This window comes from Nannobrachium achirus (assembly GCF_963921795.1).
Source record: "Nannobrachium achirus genome assembly, chromosome: 18".
NCBI classification, from domain to species: Eukaryota; Metazoa; Chordata; class Actinopteri; order Myctophiformes; family Myctophidae; genus Nannobrachium; species Nannobrachium achirus.
This window is the reverse complement of record NC_137825.1, coordinates 33597819-33614324: the sequence shown is the minus strand read 5'-3', so window position 1 is coordinate 33614324 and position 16506 is coordinate 33597819. Positions and strand designations below refer to the sequence as shown.

General features: G+C 44.1%; 1 protein-coding gene across 1 annotated transcript in view; it reads right to left on the bottom strand.

Moving 5' to 3' along the window:
• Positions 1 to 16506, bottom strand: part of ttyh2 (tweety family member 2) — a 162608-nt gene that overhangs the window by 87132 nt on the left and 58970 nt on the right. Inside the window, 1 exon segment of the mRNA XM_080748098.1 lies at positions 2734 to 2845. Coding sequence (XP_080604224.1) covers positions 2734 to 2845 — 112 coding nt within the window.

The window sequence follows — 16506 nt, the reverse complement described above, 5'->3', positions numbered from 1 at the left end:
TCAATGTCTCAATCAGGGGCTGAGAAAAGGTCCCCGATAATGAGGGCTCTCTCTCCCTTCCTTCCGCTTTTACAGAGCCACCATTTGGATGCTAATGCCTATATTTATCCTCTGTTGTACCGCGGTGCCGTGCTGCCCGGAAACGTCCAATCTACAAGCCTGCGAGGGCTTGTGAATCGCCCTTTTCCAAGCTGTGCGATCACTGCCGTATGATGAAGTATACATTCGGCTTTAATTCATTGGACTGGGACTCTGGGGACGCACCCGGCACACAGGGGAGGGGAAAAGACGGCTGTATGCGTCTCGGGCCAAAAGCCAAACGGAACCATTGTCGCGGGTGAGACTGAGAAAGCACTTCAATGCAGGGATCTCAATACGAGAAAACTGCCAATCAGGAGAGCCAGTATATTTGGCCCCTGTTCATCCCCATCAAAGCCTTTTGTCTCCTGGGCTCATGCCTGATTATGTGGGGTTAGGTTGGGGAAGAGGGGGGGACACAGGGAGCTGTGTGCGCCACACTGGCCTCTTTGTCCCCGGCTCCTGCTCCAAGGAGGACTACTAGACTCCTTAGGAGTCTATAACGTGCTGCCAGCGGTGGACAAAGTACTCAACCAGAATATATACCACTCCTTATAAATGTACATAATTATGTGGGACATAATCGAAAACATTGTTTTCCAAAAAAAAAAAAAAGAGTGGAAAATAGCTGATCTCCAAGCTCACAACGATGTGAACCGTTGAGTAGATCGACCATTTCCACTATTTAATTTTTTTTTATATTTGTTTTTTGGTCTTTTTATGCATTTATTTGATAGGACAGTAGACTGACAGGAATTGGGGGAATGATGGGGAGTGACATGCAGCAAAGGTCATCCGGATCGGGAATCGAACCGGCGACATCAATGCCTATGTGGTATGCGCCTGGACCAGTAGGCCAGCGGGTGCACAATTTCCACTATTTCTTACGGTATGAAATCACAAGAATCATTTCTTTGTACTGTAAATCTTAAGTTGTTTGTCATATCCACCCTGTGCAAGTGTTGTTTATGAAGCCTAAAAGCCAAACAGATTATAAATGATTTTTTTTAATCTATTCCAATGTTCAGTGCCAAAAGCACAATCAAATTGTCAATCACAACTATTTGCTTGACAATAAATTGTCGAGTGAAATAAAATGTTATTGCGGTGACAGCCACCCACCTGTCCCAGCCCGCAAATCAGCTCATCATGCACACAGTAGACAGACAGAGCAGGTGTAAATCACACTATTATGATGGGCCTTCATTATGTGGTGCAGCCTAAATGGGTTTGAGGCTTTAACTGAATAAATCCAGTGGGCTGCCATTAATGTCTGTCATACAAGGAGATAATCCCCCGTCAGCAGACTGCAAACATCTGGGATTTGATCTACGGTCACTAGCTGGGATTCCATTAAGTTATTAACGTTAATACGTTCCAAAGTCATGCTGTGTAGTAAACAAATGGTATGTGTGTGTGTGGGGGGGGGGGGGTTGGGGGGGGGGGACTGGGTTACTATACTTTAGCTATTGAAAAATAGCAGATCTGCGATCTTGTAGATCTGCTATTTTTTTAAAGTTACATTTGTAACTCAAGTTTTGCTTCTGAGGGGTTCCTTCCTGGAACTAAATATTTTGAGATGGGGATCCGTGGCCAAATACATATAATTTTGGGGGTCCTTCACATGAAAAGGTTTGAGCACCACTGACATAGAAACATAGGCATTTGGAGGCAGTTATACTATTTATGTTTGCAAACGACCTTGCAGGCCTATGCAAAGGTTAAAATGTAATTTAGATAGCATGCTAGGTATGTAAACAGAACAGATGCCAGGGTCATTTCATTTGTTGACTTGGCATCCTATATACTGTAGTATAATATGTTCGGTCCCCAGCCAAATACAGTACATATACATTTTGGGATCCTTGACATGAAAAGGTTTGAGAACCATTGCGATAAGGAATCGGTTCATGAAACAGGATGGATAAGAGGATCAAAAGGGATAGAAGGTGATCAAAAGGGATAGAATAGGGAGTAGTATTGATTGCCTATTTTATTTCTGTATCCTGCACAATTGCCCAACTCATTGGTTTATAAGACATGCACCATTTTACACATACAGCATGTTTGTATTCTACATTCCATTACTGCTCCGAATTACACAGGGTTCTGTCATCTCTCCCACAACAAAAGCTCCTTTCCTGAAACATGTGTCAATTTTGTCATAATCGTCTGACTCTGACTTAGGGGGCAATAAGAATAAAACACAAAAGTGAACCTCGTTTTCAATTTCACCAAGATCACTAAACAAACAGTATTTCTCTCTTCCTCTGGAGTGGCATTAAACCTGCCAGTCTCCAGAGCTATTAGTAATGTTCCTGACCTTATTTGTGCACAGAGAGATCGTTGTGTTATGCTTAAATTATTCTTCACATAAGGTATCATAATACTGTACATCTGAAAAGCGGTCTCACAGTCAGATCCATGCCTTTAAGACATTACTGTCACTGTGTGTGTGCATCCCATGCTGTTGATGCAAGCTCACTGAAACACATTCTCAACGTGTGCCCATTAGTGCGTGCGTGCATGTGTGTGTGTGTGTGTGTGTGTGTGTGTGTGTGTGTGTGTGTGTGTGTGTGTGTGTGTGTGTGTGTGTGTGTGTGTGTGTGTGTGTGTGTGTGTGTGCGTGCGTGCGTGCGTGCATCAGATACCCACCAGACTGTCCACTCCTCCCAGGGTGTGATTAGCATTGTACAAGGAATAGGTCAGCTGGTACACCCCGTCGTTTGTCTCGCTGTTGCCGTAGAAACCAACCCCCACCGCCACGCTGGAGGGGAGAGAGGGGAAGAGAGGAGAGAAAGGTTAGGATGGATGACACGCCGCATGTTACACCAACACTGGTGTCCTATCAATGCCTGTGGTAAATACACAAAGACATCAAACTGATAAGTCATTACGTAAGTAGGTCAGAGAGGCTTCTGTATCAGATGAAAAGGCTGGAGTCAAAGAAATATGGACAGCGTCACACCAATGCTTTCTACAGACGGTTCCTGAAGCCTATTTTGCTGTGATCTCAAAGAGCGCAACACCTACAATGGTAAATGGTGCATTTGTATAGCACCTTTATCCAAGGCGCTTTACAGAGATTGTGCATTACGTTCACCAATTCATACACTGATGGCGGAGGAAACCATGCAAGGCACCTAACTGCTGGGTTCAGAGTCTTGCTCAAGGACACATCAACACTAACTCTCAGGGAGCCCGGATTCGAATTTCGAACTGGGAACCCTTTGGGAACCCTCTGTGCTCTAATGACGGTTTCTCTACCCCTGAGGCAATGCCGCCCCAAGTTACAGTCAGCTCCCAATCAATGGGGGTACATTTAGGGTCAAGGGTCAAGTAAATTTACCCCCATTGATTCTCACCCAAATGCATTTGGGTCCCCATCCAGGGCCTTGCATTTGGGTCCCCATCCAGGCCCCTGCATTTGGGTCCCCATTCAGAATCAATGGGGGTAAATTTATTATAATCAATTTTTTTTGTCTTAGGAATGCAACAAATACAAATATTATTGAACTTGAGTCTCCATGGCATGACTAATACATAGAAAACAAGTCATTTTGGGGTGAACTACCTTTAAGTTCAAAAGAGAATTGCAAAAGAAAGGTCACTATTAAAGTCAATGTTTATTCCAACTTCGTTATTATTATTGAATATTTCACTGCATGCACAATGTGTCTACAGTAGGTGAAAGTTTCCTGTACATTTTTGAATGTATTATTTTTTTTCTTTTTTTAGATGGATCTGTATTCATGAATTTCAAATGTAGTCCTACTCCGTCCATGTTGAGGACCAACCCATCAACAGGGCTGTGTACTGCACGACTACATTTGAAACCCATGAATATACGTTATCGTGCGAAGTCCATGGCACTCCGACTTCTGTACAGCATTTAGAACCTGCTGTGAACTTGATGAATATTTAATGCCTTCGTTTTCACAGGGACGTTCATCCACCAACACACAACAAGCTCCGTCAGCTATTCCAACACACTGCAGTGCTGACTGAGTCAAAAATACTGTATAAAACAAACAAACAAAGAAACAAACCAAACCAAAAACTATGGGGGCGATTTGTTGAGGTTTGCTGAGCCTATACCGACTGAGTGCATTGTTATTTAGTCAAGCAGTGTTTTGATTTTGTGAGTGATCTTCAAACACCAAACTCCTCAAAACCTCCATGACCAACATACTTAACCTACGTAACCTGAACGCTCGGTATGCGACAAAAACAACGCGATCACCATGAATTTAAGGCTTCTTTTGGGTGAGTAATTGATAGATTAACAAGTCATTTTCGCAGTGAAATACCCCTTTAACACCCCAAGAAGTCAGGCAAGACTAAATGAAGTGGACAAACAGGGACCACCGTGGGGACCGCTGTGGGGAGAGGGAAGGGGACTAAATAACATTTCTCACAGACAAACAGCAGACGGGGAAAACAAGATTCACTGAAGATTCAAAGAGCCTTGGAGGAGGGGGGGGCAACGTTCCCACAGAAAAATCCCCAGCATTACTAAATGTTTCGGTGACCACACACACCAATGACAAAAGACACAAATAAGACTTCAAAGAAAAGAATAGCTGTTTAATTTGAATAATTGGAAACATATAAATGAGAAAAGTCTGGCCCGATTAGTGAATAAAATGTGCAGCAGGAAAAGCTTGTCTTTTGAACCCCTTTTTGCCGGATTCACTGCCTTTCTTTTTAAATGTTTTTAATGTTTGACGTTTTTACTTTTCTTTACTTTTCTTTTCTGCTTTATTGTTAATCATTTGTACTTTGCTCTATAAAGCTATACACCTTTTCAGGCCGCGACGCCCAAAATAGTCATATTTTAACTGGGGACCCCCACCCTGAAGAGCACTAATCGTTGATGCATTACATTTTGTATTAAACAGTTCATTTTGTATAACACAGTTCTATCGTTGTGAGCATGTAGATCTGCTATTTTCACAATTTCTGCCTCCAATATTTGACAATTTGGCCAATGTTTAATTTGTCATTTTAGAGGAATTAAAAAGCCCTTAAATCGTCACTTTAGAAATGTGCAGATACCCTCTATACACTTAAACTTTATGTTGGTTTGTTTACTGTTGAGAGAGAAAACAATGTTTCACATTAACCCAATCATCTGGGAACCCCCCCAAATAATTTGGGGACCCCCCCTGGGGGTCCCGACCCACAGGTTGAGAACCACTGCTATAAAGCACTTGTGATTAATGTTTGCTCTGTGAAGCACTTATTTGAGATGTATTTCATGTCATGATAGGTGCTATACAAATCAAGTTTATTATTATTACTATGTTCTGAAGGGTACATTCGTCCGGGAACAGCCGATCTACAGCCTTGCAGCTTGTAGAAAATAGCAGATCTATACAAGCTGCAGATCAGATATTTTCTGAGAGTTGGTGTAGAGGGGAAAAAGAGCAGGCCAAGTACAGAGCCAAAGTTCAAGTTTACCAGGTACTGAGGGTTTAAAAGGTCTGAAAATACACATTAACATGAGTCTAACATATTAATAGAAAATATAAGCCATCTATGAAATCTATGAACGAGTTTAATCTGCAACACAATTTGGGGGGGAAGGGGGGTCCCTGCTTCATCTCTCTCTCAGCTAAGGGGTCCTTGGCCTGAAAAACGCGGAAGACCCCTTGGAGTTGTGTTAAGTGGTTAATGGACGTTGCTTTTGTGCATTCTGGCAGCACGCTGAGAGAGAGAGCTGCAGCTGTAGGCAGGGGACACTAACACTCAGAGCTCAATGTCCTGTGGCTGGTCGACTCCAGTCACTCCACTAGCACCGACGGGAGCACAACTCTTACACAGGCTACAAAGCAAGACAAGCAGATTATACAAGTAGATTTTCAGGCCACTAAAACCTAGTCCTAAATTTACTTGACCCTTGACCCTAAATGTACCCCCATTGATTCTGACCCAAATGCATTGGGGTCCCCATCCAGGCGGTCCGTTTGGTGGTCCGTCTTATTCCAAGGGATAGACAACTCAACAAATCTATTACTATTAAGCTGAGTCATCTTGAAACGGAGGGGCACCTAGGCAGGTTCGACTCCCTATCCCGATGACCTTTGCTGTGTGTCACCCCCCACGGCCAAAACATACAGTATCTTAGACATTTCTTTTTATTGAACTGTACTTTCCTGTACTTTATTTTATTTTTTGCAAACCGATAATAAAATATTCAATCAATCAATCAATGCTTTCCCAGTTGTAATGAGTACGTTAAGATTTAATAACTGGATAAGGAAAAACAAATGCATACTCTTAAAACAATCTTCTCTCTCTCTCTACAAGATACAAGGTTTCTGCCCGACAGCGACACGATGATCATGTTCATAACACAGATCTAGACTTCTACACAGGGACTTCCCGCCCACACAAAGGTAATGCAGTATCATTATGAGAGCCACAGAGCCACACTTGAACACAGCCAGCCGTCTGGTCTGCTTAACGCTATCTGTTACAAGCCTATGGCCCTGAAAACATCAATACTACATTATGCCGAGGTGACATAATCCCCTTTCCACTGATCCTTTAATCACTACATCCCATCCATACATCAAATCACTAGACTAGAGGTCTTCAACCCTGATCAACCCAGTACGTACACACGCACGGGCACACACAAACGCACGCATGCACACACGCGGGCACCCACCACGCACGCACACACACACGCGTAAAGTCACATACACACACACACACACACAGCACTTGAATTCCATTATTATCGTATCTTATAACCACGTTCCAGCAATTGCGTATTAGTTATTTATTTCCCTTCACTGTGTAATGAATAGTAAACACAGACAACATCAGAAAAAAGTTAAAATAGTGATGCAATTCCCTAGATGTGTTTACTGCAGAAATCTGGATTTAGTAACTCAATCTAATGACAGCTCATCTCATGAAACAACAGATTTCATTTTGTTTCATTATGAGGAAAATACATTCAGAACTACAAAAGTGGTCTCCACCAGGCCGGGTTGCCTACCCACGGCCTGCAACGTTAGGAATGCAGTCACAGCCATTTGGAATGGAATCTGAAAAAATGCAGGTGCCTATATGGAGAGATGCTTCACGATGCAAGGAATCCAGGGGGAAAAACTATTCCGATTGTAGGACTTATGATTCAAGAGTTATAGGCCAAAACGTGAAGTGTGTTCTACAATGTGTCCAATTGAGGAAAATATGGTGCAGGTTCTTCTTTGGCTGGGAGTGTGCGTGCAAAGTTTCACAGTAATTTATACAATGGTGCCGGAGATACAGTAAGTTGATCGCAGATAAACTGACACACACACTGATGGACGGATGGACAGACTGAAAACATAGTCTCTGGCCTTCGGTGGTCGGCTTACTGTAGTAGGATGAATCTTTGAAAGATTAGACACTTCGACACTGCCACTTGCAAGTTCAAGAGAACAATTTATTACAGCAACGTTTCGGTCATGAGACCTTCCTCAGGCTTGGAGGGAGGAACCCCCAAAACACCACCCCCCATGCAGAAACTCACCACAGACATCTGGTGTTGGCTACAGGTTGCAAACAACCCAACCTTCCCCGTCTCATCCTCAAACCGATGCCAGATGTGGGCCGAGGTCGGTTGTTAGCGCCATCGAACGGTTGGAAGCAGATAATTGAGGCTAAGGGCACTGTGTGGGCTCGGTCGAAATCCTTGCATCCCACCATGTACCAGATAAAAGCTATGCCTCCAGAGGTGGGACTTATACATCTCTCACGGTGAGGCGGCATAATTTCCTATAATATTTAGCATCCTGTTCCCTCACGCCTGGCAGTTCCCCGGCATTTCAGGCGCGGTGGCGGCAACACGCTAAGCGGAACACGCTACGAGCGAGGCTATTTTCATAATGAGAACAATCGGGGCAGAGACTCATTAAAAGCACACCCCTGCAGGTAACACTAACAGCGGTGCACGCATTATAAAGGTGTCCCACCGAGAGATGAGGTGGGGGGAGAGAGAGAGAGAGAAGGTGGAGAGGAGACTGAAGTACATGAGGATAATACTAGAAAAAGTGCACAGGCCAGGTCAGGTAGGTTATTGTGGGCCAGCAATGTTGATGGAATATGAAGAATCGGACCGATTCAATCTTCATCACATGACTATAGATGTAATGGTGTGATGTTTGGGCAAAATCTGTTGGAGTAATTAAAATAGTGTGTTTTGCTAAAATCTGTATTGCGCGCAGAGAACAGCTGACATACAAGCCCACATCGCGTTGTGGATGTAACCATTGTGGGCTTGGAGGTCTGCTGTTCTCGGCCGTTCCCCATTTGAGGGGATACAGCTGCATGATCAAGCAGGCTCTGGTGCCGTGATCGTAAGGGAGCGACTGGAGGTGGGGTAAGGGGTTTGGGGGACAAGTGCTTTGAGAATCACAATAATTGTTACACACAACATGAACTAAGGTATATATTTCAAGAGATCACAGTAAACATCCATCCTAAACTTTCATCCTCAACACTGGGAGGAAAACAGCATCTGAAAGTTTGATGGGATGCATTTTTGACATGCGAGTGCTGTGACCACTTTAAGATGTCAGGTCGGTTTCTTTTGGCCCCGGCCTGCGAGCACATACTGGTCATTCTAGTCAGTGTGACATAGTCTGGAAATGCGTCTATAGACTAGACAATTTAAACAATGTGATTACCTTCACTTTGGTACTGTATGTTTTGACAGCTTTATTTACTTTGCAAATACTTTTGTACTTCTAAAACATTTTTTAATGTAAGCTTGTTTTATGTTGTGGTATTGCTACTTTTACTTAGTAGTCTACTTCCATCACAGTGATAAACAGAACAGGCAGAAAGAGTAGGGATAGAGGATACAACAACATACAAAACAGGAGAAGACTGTTTATCTGGCCCAGATCTGCATTGTTATTAATGTCCCCCTTGATGAGAATGAATAGAAGTCACGTCTCGCGGGGATGTTTTGACACCGACAGAACGGCGGCTGTGAAAGCAACGAGGCTCCACAGGAACACACGCACGCACGCAGGCGACGTCGTTTCATCTCTGTCTGTTTGAAAGGACTCTTCGGCGAGGCAGGATGTGAGGCGAGAGCGCAGGAAGAACTAAACGGTGTCAGATGAAGAAAAGAAGCGGCGGGGCGCGGTGCGGCGCTGCCCCCTCCGCTACAGTAACATCACTGGGTGCTTTGAAGCACTCCCGCAAGTATTTCACACACACATTCTAATTAACGGATAGCAAGAAGTGAGACCTAGAGAGAGAGAGAGAGAGAGACACACACAGAGAGAGACAGATAGGAGAGAGAGAGAGACAGATGGGAGCGAGGGGGAGAGAGGGAGAGGGGGTGAGGTGTGGGGTTGAGAGAGAAAGAAAGAAAAAGAGAGAGAGAGAGAGAGAGAGAGAGAGAGAGAGAGAGAGAGAGAGGGTAAGACAGTATAGGTATGTATTTGAGGGGGAACGGGGTAGAGGTTGTGAGGTGAGGGGGTGAGAGAGACAGTTAAAGAGAGAGAGAGAGAAGAGAGAGACAGAGACAGAGAGACAGAGAGATGACAGATCATATATTTGAGGAGGGGAATATATCTCAGATTTCACTTGGCATGCGTAGAGCAGTCTGTCACGTCGGTGAATCACAAGTCTGGAACAACAAGAGACAAAAGCGAGGGGGATTTTCAACGATCCAGCCTACGGCAGCATTACACGGATCCCATGAATAGCCTGGGAAATATTTTGATATTTGATATCTTGACCCCAAAAAAAGCAGCCACCCTAGCATTCTCCTGACATGAGAACGGAGGAGACGGCTCTATTATCATCGCTGTCAGGGGGAAACCTTGTACTTCCAAAACTGTTACTTTTTCATGAAAATGAATGTTCCATTGGATCCAGTGCAGTTATTTTTTAGTCAAAGGCTCTTGTTAAAACCACTTAATACTATGTAATTGGTTCAATATGTATACAACCCACACACATTTATTTTATTCCACAATAGCAAAAATAGGCGATATAAAAGCTCACAACAACTCGCCGCGAACCAAACAGTTTTTCAACAGTGAATTAACGCCCTGCTTGATCACTCTACAGCGTCACACAAAAGCATCAAAAGTAGCAGATCCACAACCTCGAAACGTGGCGCGGAGCGACACGCTTCGAGCCTGTGGATCTGCTATTTTTTACATTTCAATCCTGAAAAGTTATTTTCTATGAATCGAGTGCGAAAGGACCCCAATGTAAACAAGCCATTGTGCTTTTTAGTGGTTTAAATTAGCAGACCTTGTATCTGAACTGCACTGTCCTGTACTTTTCCTATGCGAACTTCTAATAAAGTATTCAATCAATACAACAAAACCGTTTTGGACATAATATGTCCAAAACGGTTTTGTAAACCTCATATTATGAGGTTTGCACCCGACAGAGACAATAACTGGGCCCAAGTCTCTATACCTGCGAACCTGGCTGTTTCGTCTAATGCTGAACACAGCCATCAGCTGCCTTCCTGAATGTTTCATGTGTTTTCTTCTGCTGCCGGGAGGGAGCTTGAAGAATGACCTCAGCATCTCTTGAGGCCTTGAGACTTGAATAGCAACAAAAGCTAGAAGTGTATTTTTGAGACAAACAGAAACGGGGTCTAACAGAGTCACAGGCGCACAGTGGTTCTCACGATGATCTCATTCTTCATGTGACCCAGTCTACTGTACATCAGTCATGTATGATGTAGTGTAATGCGTCCATATTTGGACAAGGATTCAGCCAGTTTCACTTCCTTTATGAAACCAATTTAAGGTAAAAAAAGATATCGTCTCTGTGGGGTGTCCAAAAATGTAACTTTTCAGTATTCAAATCGGCAAGCATCTTAATGCATCACTTCACGCTGTGAATCGAGCTTGTGGATCTGCTACTTTTGGTGCTTTTGTGTGACGCTGGATTATGATCAAAAAGGGTGTTAATTTACGGGAAAAAACTCAAAAAGTTAGAATATGTATAAGAGGTTTCTGCCCGACAGCAATCTACAGTACAGTATGTGTCCTGAATACTGGCAGTGTGTACAAGGAATGGTAAACGGTGCATTTACGGAATGTTGCGACTTCATCCAGCGACAGCGGAGGAAACCATGCAAGGCTCGGTGGTTCAGTGTTCAGTGTCTTGCTCAAGGACACTCAAGGCAACCAGGGATCAAACCGGGGAACCTTCCAATTCCCAAGTGTCCGCGTGGACATTTTTCAACAAGGGAACGATTCCGACGATCATGCAAATTGTAAATAATTATGTAATTGTGACAGGCCTGGTGACAGTGGGTCTTCTACTGCAGGTTTTGGGGTTCCACAGGAAGGGACAGACACACAGACAGCTGATGTGAGAGTGGCTGCCTGTGTGCAGACAGATGTCTGTCTGCATGCATCGAGCGTGAACAGCTTGGACAGTTACAGTACGCTCCAGCTAATTGGACGGCTTATAATGTGCTATAGCGTACATACAGCCAGGGCAAGGGATTCCAGCTAGCATGACATCTGCTGTCAGCCTGGCCGAGATCACTTAGAATGGACGTCACAAACTCAATTAGAGCGTAGCAGGGGGGCCTGAGAGTGTAAGAAATAGAGAGGGGGGAAGGGGGAGTGGGGGCTAATGAGGAGCTGAAAATACTGAGATATGAAACTACTGGATCAAGAACGACATGCAGGCTGAATAGTAGAGAGGCTTAAAGGGATAGTTCACCCCCAAAATGACTTTTATCGATTAAATGGTAAATGGTGCATTTTTATAGCGCCTTTATCCAAGGCGCTTTACATAGATTGTGCATTACATTCACCCATTCACACACACATTCATACGCGATGGCGGAGGAAACCATGCAAGGCACCAACCTGCTCACCGGGAGCTTGCTCAAGGATTCTTAGACTCTCTGGATCAATGTGCGTGCTAGAAACGTTTATTTTTTTTACATTAACCGCTTGAACCCTAGCACCCATATTCTGAGGGGAACATGAGCTGAAAATATTAGATCTACAAGCACTGCGAAGCGTTGTTTGCAAGCTTGCAGCCTGTTTTCAGCAAAGAGGTTTGGTGTGAGGGGACATAAAGAGCAGCCCCAGTACAAGGTGTCCAAAGTATGGAGGGTTTAAGTGGTTAAACTGCCTGAAAATACACATGACCATGAACCCAACACAATGCTATGAAGCTCTACATGAAAAAGTTTAATCTGCTACATAATCTTATACAATATGTAGTGGTGGGGGGTCCCTGCTTCATCTCTCTCTCTCAGCTAAGTAAAGGGGTCCTTGGCCTGAAAAACGTCTAGTCTGAGGTCCTTGGACCGCCTTTTTTCCACCTACACACCAAGATTTGGTACAAATGGGGGTTAAACATTTAAAAACTTGTCAATTGTTTTTTCTTTCTTTTTTTTTCTTTTACATACCAAGGTATTTACGAAAACGGTGAAAAACCAGATCTACAAGCTAGCTCGGGTTGTGGACCGTCTGTCTTTTGCCATTCGTCGTACGGGAAGGTAGGCTACATCACGGCAATAAAAGCCATGAGTGTCAGTTTGACTGTTACACAGGGACATTTTTTACTGCCTGGCTCTGCATCAGGCTAGACATCTACAGTTATAAGAGGATTGGTGTGTGTGGGTGTGCGCGCGTGTGTGTGTGTGTGTGTGTGTGTGTGTGTGTGTGTGTGTGTGTGTGTGTGTGTGTGTGTGTGTGTGTGTGTGTGTGTGTGTGTGTGTGCGCGTGCGTGCGTGCGTGCGTGCGTGCGTGCGTGCGTGCGTGCGTGCGTGTGTGTTGGGGGTGGGGGGGCAGGAGCGTGCAGAGATAATCTGATTTTGACAGATCACTGCCATATTTCTCGTGCACACTGCCAGTAAGAAACAGAAGTACCTTTTTTTTAGGGTTTCTTCGTTTAAGAATGACCTCAGCATCTCTCGAGGCCTTGAGACTTGAATAGCAACAAAGAGCCAGAAGTGTATTGGGAGACAAACTGAAACAGGGTCTAATAGCGGATCTCATGGCTTCATGTGACCCAGTCTACGTCAGTTATGTATGATATGTACTGTACTGTAATGCAGGGGTTGACACTAAGGTCTCAGAGGCACTTGCCCGTCAGGCAAGTACAGGTCAGGTTCTACTTGCCCAAAGGTCATGCCCACTTGCCCGAAAAGTAAATGGTCCATTATAAAAATGGTAGGCAAGATTTTAAAAGGCTCAATTTAACACATATTTCTTTACTTTCTGGGTCTGTGCGATAACAAAAGTCATACTGTACCTCAATACTTCCAAATCCAAATATCTACATAGCTATGATTGAATATGTCTATGGTTTCACACTAGTTATTTTACATTTTAAGAGTATCAACAGTAAAAACAGCACATTATAGGTAAACAGTGCTCTTATTTTACATTCCACAGACCAGAAGACAGAGCGCTATGGCCACGTTCAGGTGTTTAGACAGATATCTGGCGTTGTGTCGCTCTCAAATGAGCACTTGTCCGGTCGGGCAACCTGAAAGCAAACTTCACCTGCCCGAAAGTTTTATTTACTTGCCGGGGGCAGGTGGGCAAGCCTTAGTGTCAATCCCTGTAATGGGTCCATATTTGGGCAAGGATTCAGCCCGTTTCACTTCCTTTATGAAATCAATTAAGGCTAAAAATGTATCATCTCTGTGGAGTGTCCAAAACTGTTACTTTTCAAGATTCAAATTCAAAAATAGCAAAAGCAGATCGACAAGCGCCATAACGAGTCACTTCGTGTCCTTATATTGTCACGTTACTGTCATATGGGGACCCCACTGTACATACAGTAGATGACTGACGTCACAGGCCGGTCACAAGAAGTCTGACATCCACACTGGAGCCATGCGGTTTATATAACACTCCAGGCACGTGCACACATGAAAGGGGGCTTGAGCCACTGCCCTTTATGCGCCTGTAAAAAGTGCCCTCTCCAGACAATGAATGCAGTTATTACTAAGGTGAAAGTGCCCTCCTTTCTATCTTCCATACTATACTATACCTGAAGGCAGCATTCAAGAGAATATTGCCTTGTCCAAACTCCCCTGAACTTGAATGCAGCATCTTATGTTGAAAGAATTGTCCTCTCTGTGTAGAATCTGTGTAGAATCTGTAAGGCACATCTCCAGTATTGACTTGATTATGCTATAGTTCAGTGTGGTATCAAGAATTGAAAATAGCCGACCTCCAAGCTCACAACGTGAGCTTGGAGGTCTGCTATTTTCGATATTTTCACCAAAAGGCCCTTTTAGAAATTTCAGCCCCTGCCTCTCTAAGATTCTCTGCATGTCCCTGTAACACGCGGATCCCTAGATTCCACATGATTACATTTTCATATCCTCTCTGTTGGTTAAATTGACACTCAGTGTCATGGCGTGAGTCCACATCCTCCCACCCAGTCAGTCTCTCATTATTATTACATTAAAGGCTTCTCTCACAAGGAGCAAAGCAGAGCTGGACAACACTCCCCACGTCTCCACCCAAACTGTTCTCCATTCTGGATTCCAAAGTGTGGAACAAACTCCCCACTGCAGTTAGAACTGCAGACTCACTCGAAATTAGGGATGGGACGATAAGTGATATTATCATTTATCGTGATAAAAACACTCACGATAATCGTATTGTGGAGATTTAATTTATCGTGATGTCGTCCTCCATCATGCACTGGGATCAATTCACATTTTATTTGCCGAGCTGCATATCCGGTACCACTTAAACGCTATAAACCCTAAAGGTAAAAGTTACTTATAATATACAGTACGTACTTGATACAGACTTTTTTTCACTCTCTATCAAACGTCTTTTTGCGACGCGTTGTGAGCTTGTAGATCTGCTATTTTTTGGCAAATTTTCCACCCCAGGATAATGGACTTTGATTATCGCGATAAAATCGTAAATCACGATTTCTTTTGTCACAATAATTGTGATATGAAATTTTCATATCATATCATCCCATCCCTACTCGAAATCTTGAAAATGTTTGTATGACCAAGTCCTATGTGCGAAAGGAGGTTGAAAGGAGCCCCCCACCACTCTAACACTGAACAGTGAACACAATATCTAACTACTGAACCGTGACCTATGGTCGCAATTAATTTAACAAATGTCTGTCCCCCGTTCGCCGTCTGACCGTCTGTCTGCATGCTGACATCACTGATACTAAGCAGTGTCGCCACCATGGTAACAATGCCCAACTCTCCAACTGACATCAACAAAGCTCAACTGACATCACTGACTGACATCAGTACAGGGGCGGCATAGCTCAGGGGTAGAGAAACCGATATTAGAGCACGAAGGGTTCCCAGTTCGAATCCGGGCTCCCCCTGAGTGAATGTCGAAGAGTCCTTGGCAAGACTCTGAACCCCTAATTGCTCCCGGTGAGTAGGTTGGTGCCTTGCATGGTTTCCTCCGCCACCGGTGTATGAATGTGTGTGTGAATGGGTGAATGTAATGCACAATCTATGTAAAGCGCTTTGGATAAAGGCGCTATATAAATGCACCATTTACCATTTACAGTGCCCAAATTTGGAGATGACGTCACAGACTGGACTGGACAGGACAGGACAGGACAGGACAGGACAGGACACGGACCACCATATATGGGCATAAAAGAGTGCCAGCCAGACAGACAGATACAATGGGACGAGACACCTACTCATCCCAAAATGAGGGGATGAGGGATTGAATATCACTCATCCCCTCATTTTGAGGGGTCCCCAAATAATTAGCATGGGTGTGAAATGTGCAACATTGTTTTCTCACTCAAAAGTAGACGATCTACATGATTTTCAAGGCGTTGTGAGCATGTAGATCTGCTATTTTCACAATAGAACTGAGTTATACGAAATGAAATGCCTCAACTCTTAGTGCTCGTCAGGGTGGGGGGGGGGGGGGGTCCCCAGTTAAAATATGATTATTTTGGGGGTTGCGTCCTGAAAAGGTTGAGGACCACTCCCATAGAAGACATGCATGGCTTCCATGAAATCCAAAAAGACTGAAATCAGTCTTGGCGACTGAAAACTTTAATCCACGAGTACTTCTGTCACCACAATTGGATTAGAGCTGAACACACACTGGTATGGTTTCAAAAACACACACACACACACACACACACACACACACACACACACACACACACACACACACACACACACACACACACACACACACACACACACACACACACACACACACACACACACACACACACACACACACACACACACACACACACACACACACACACACACACACACACACACACACACACACACACACACACAGGGACGTGCTGGACCCCTGATTCAGGGAGTTGGAGAGGCCCTCAATGCGTGCTATAGAGAGAGATCTCTCTCCATAGCGCTGCTGCTACTCAAAGATTTGCCATTTCAGATCATGACAAGTGACAAGCCAGTGG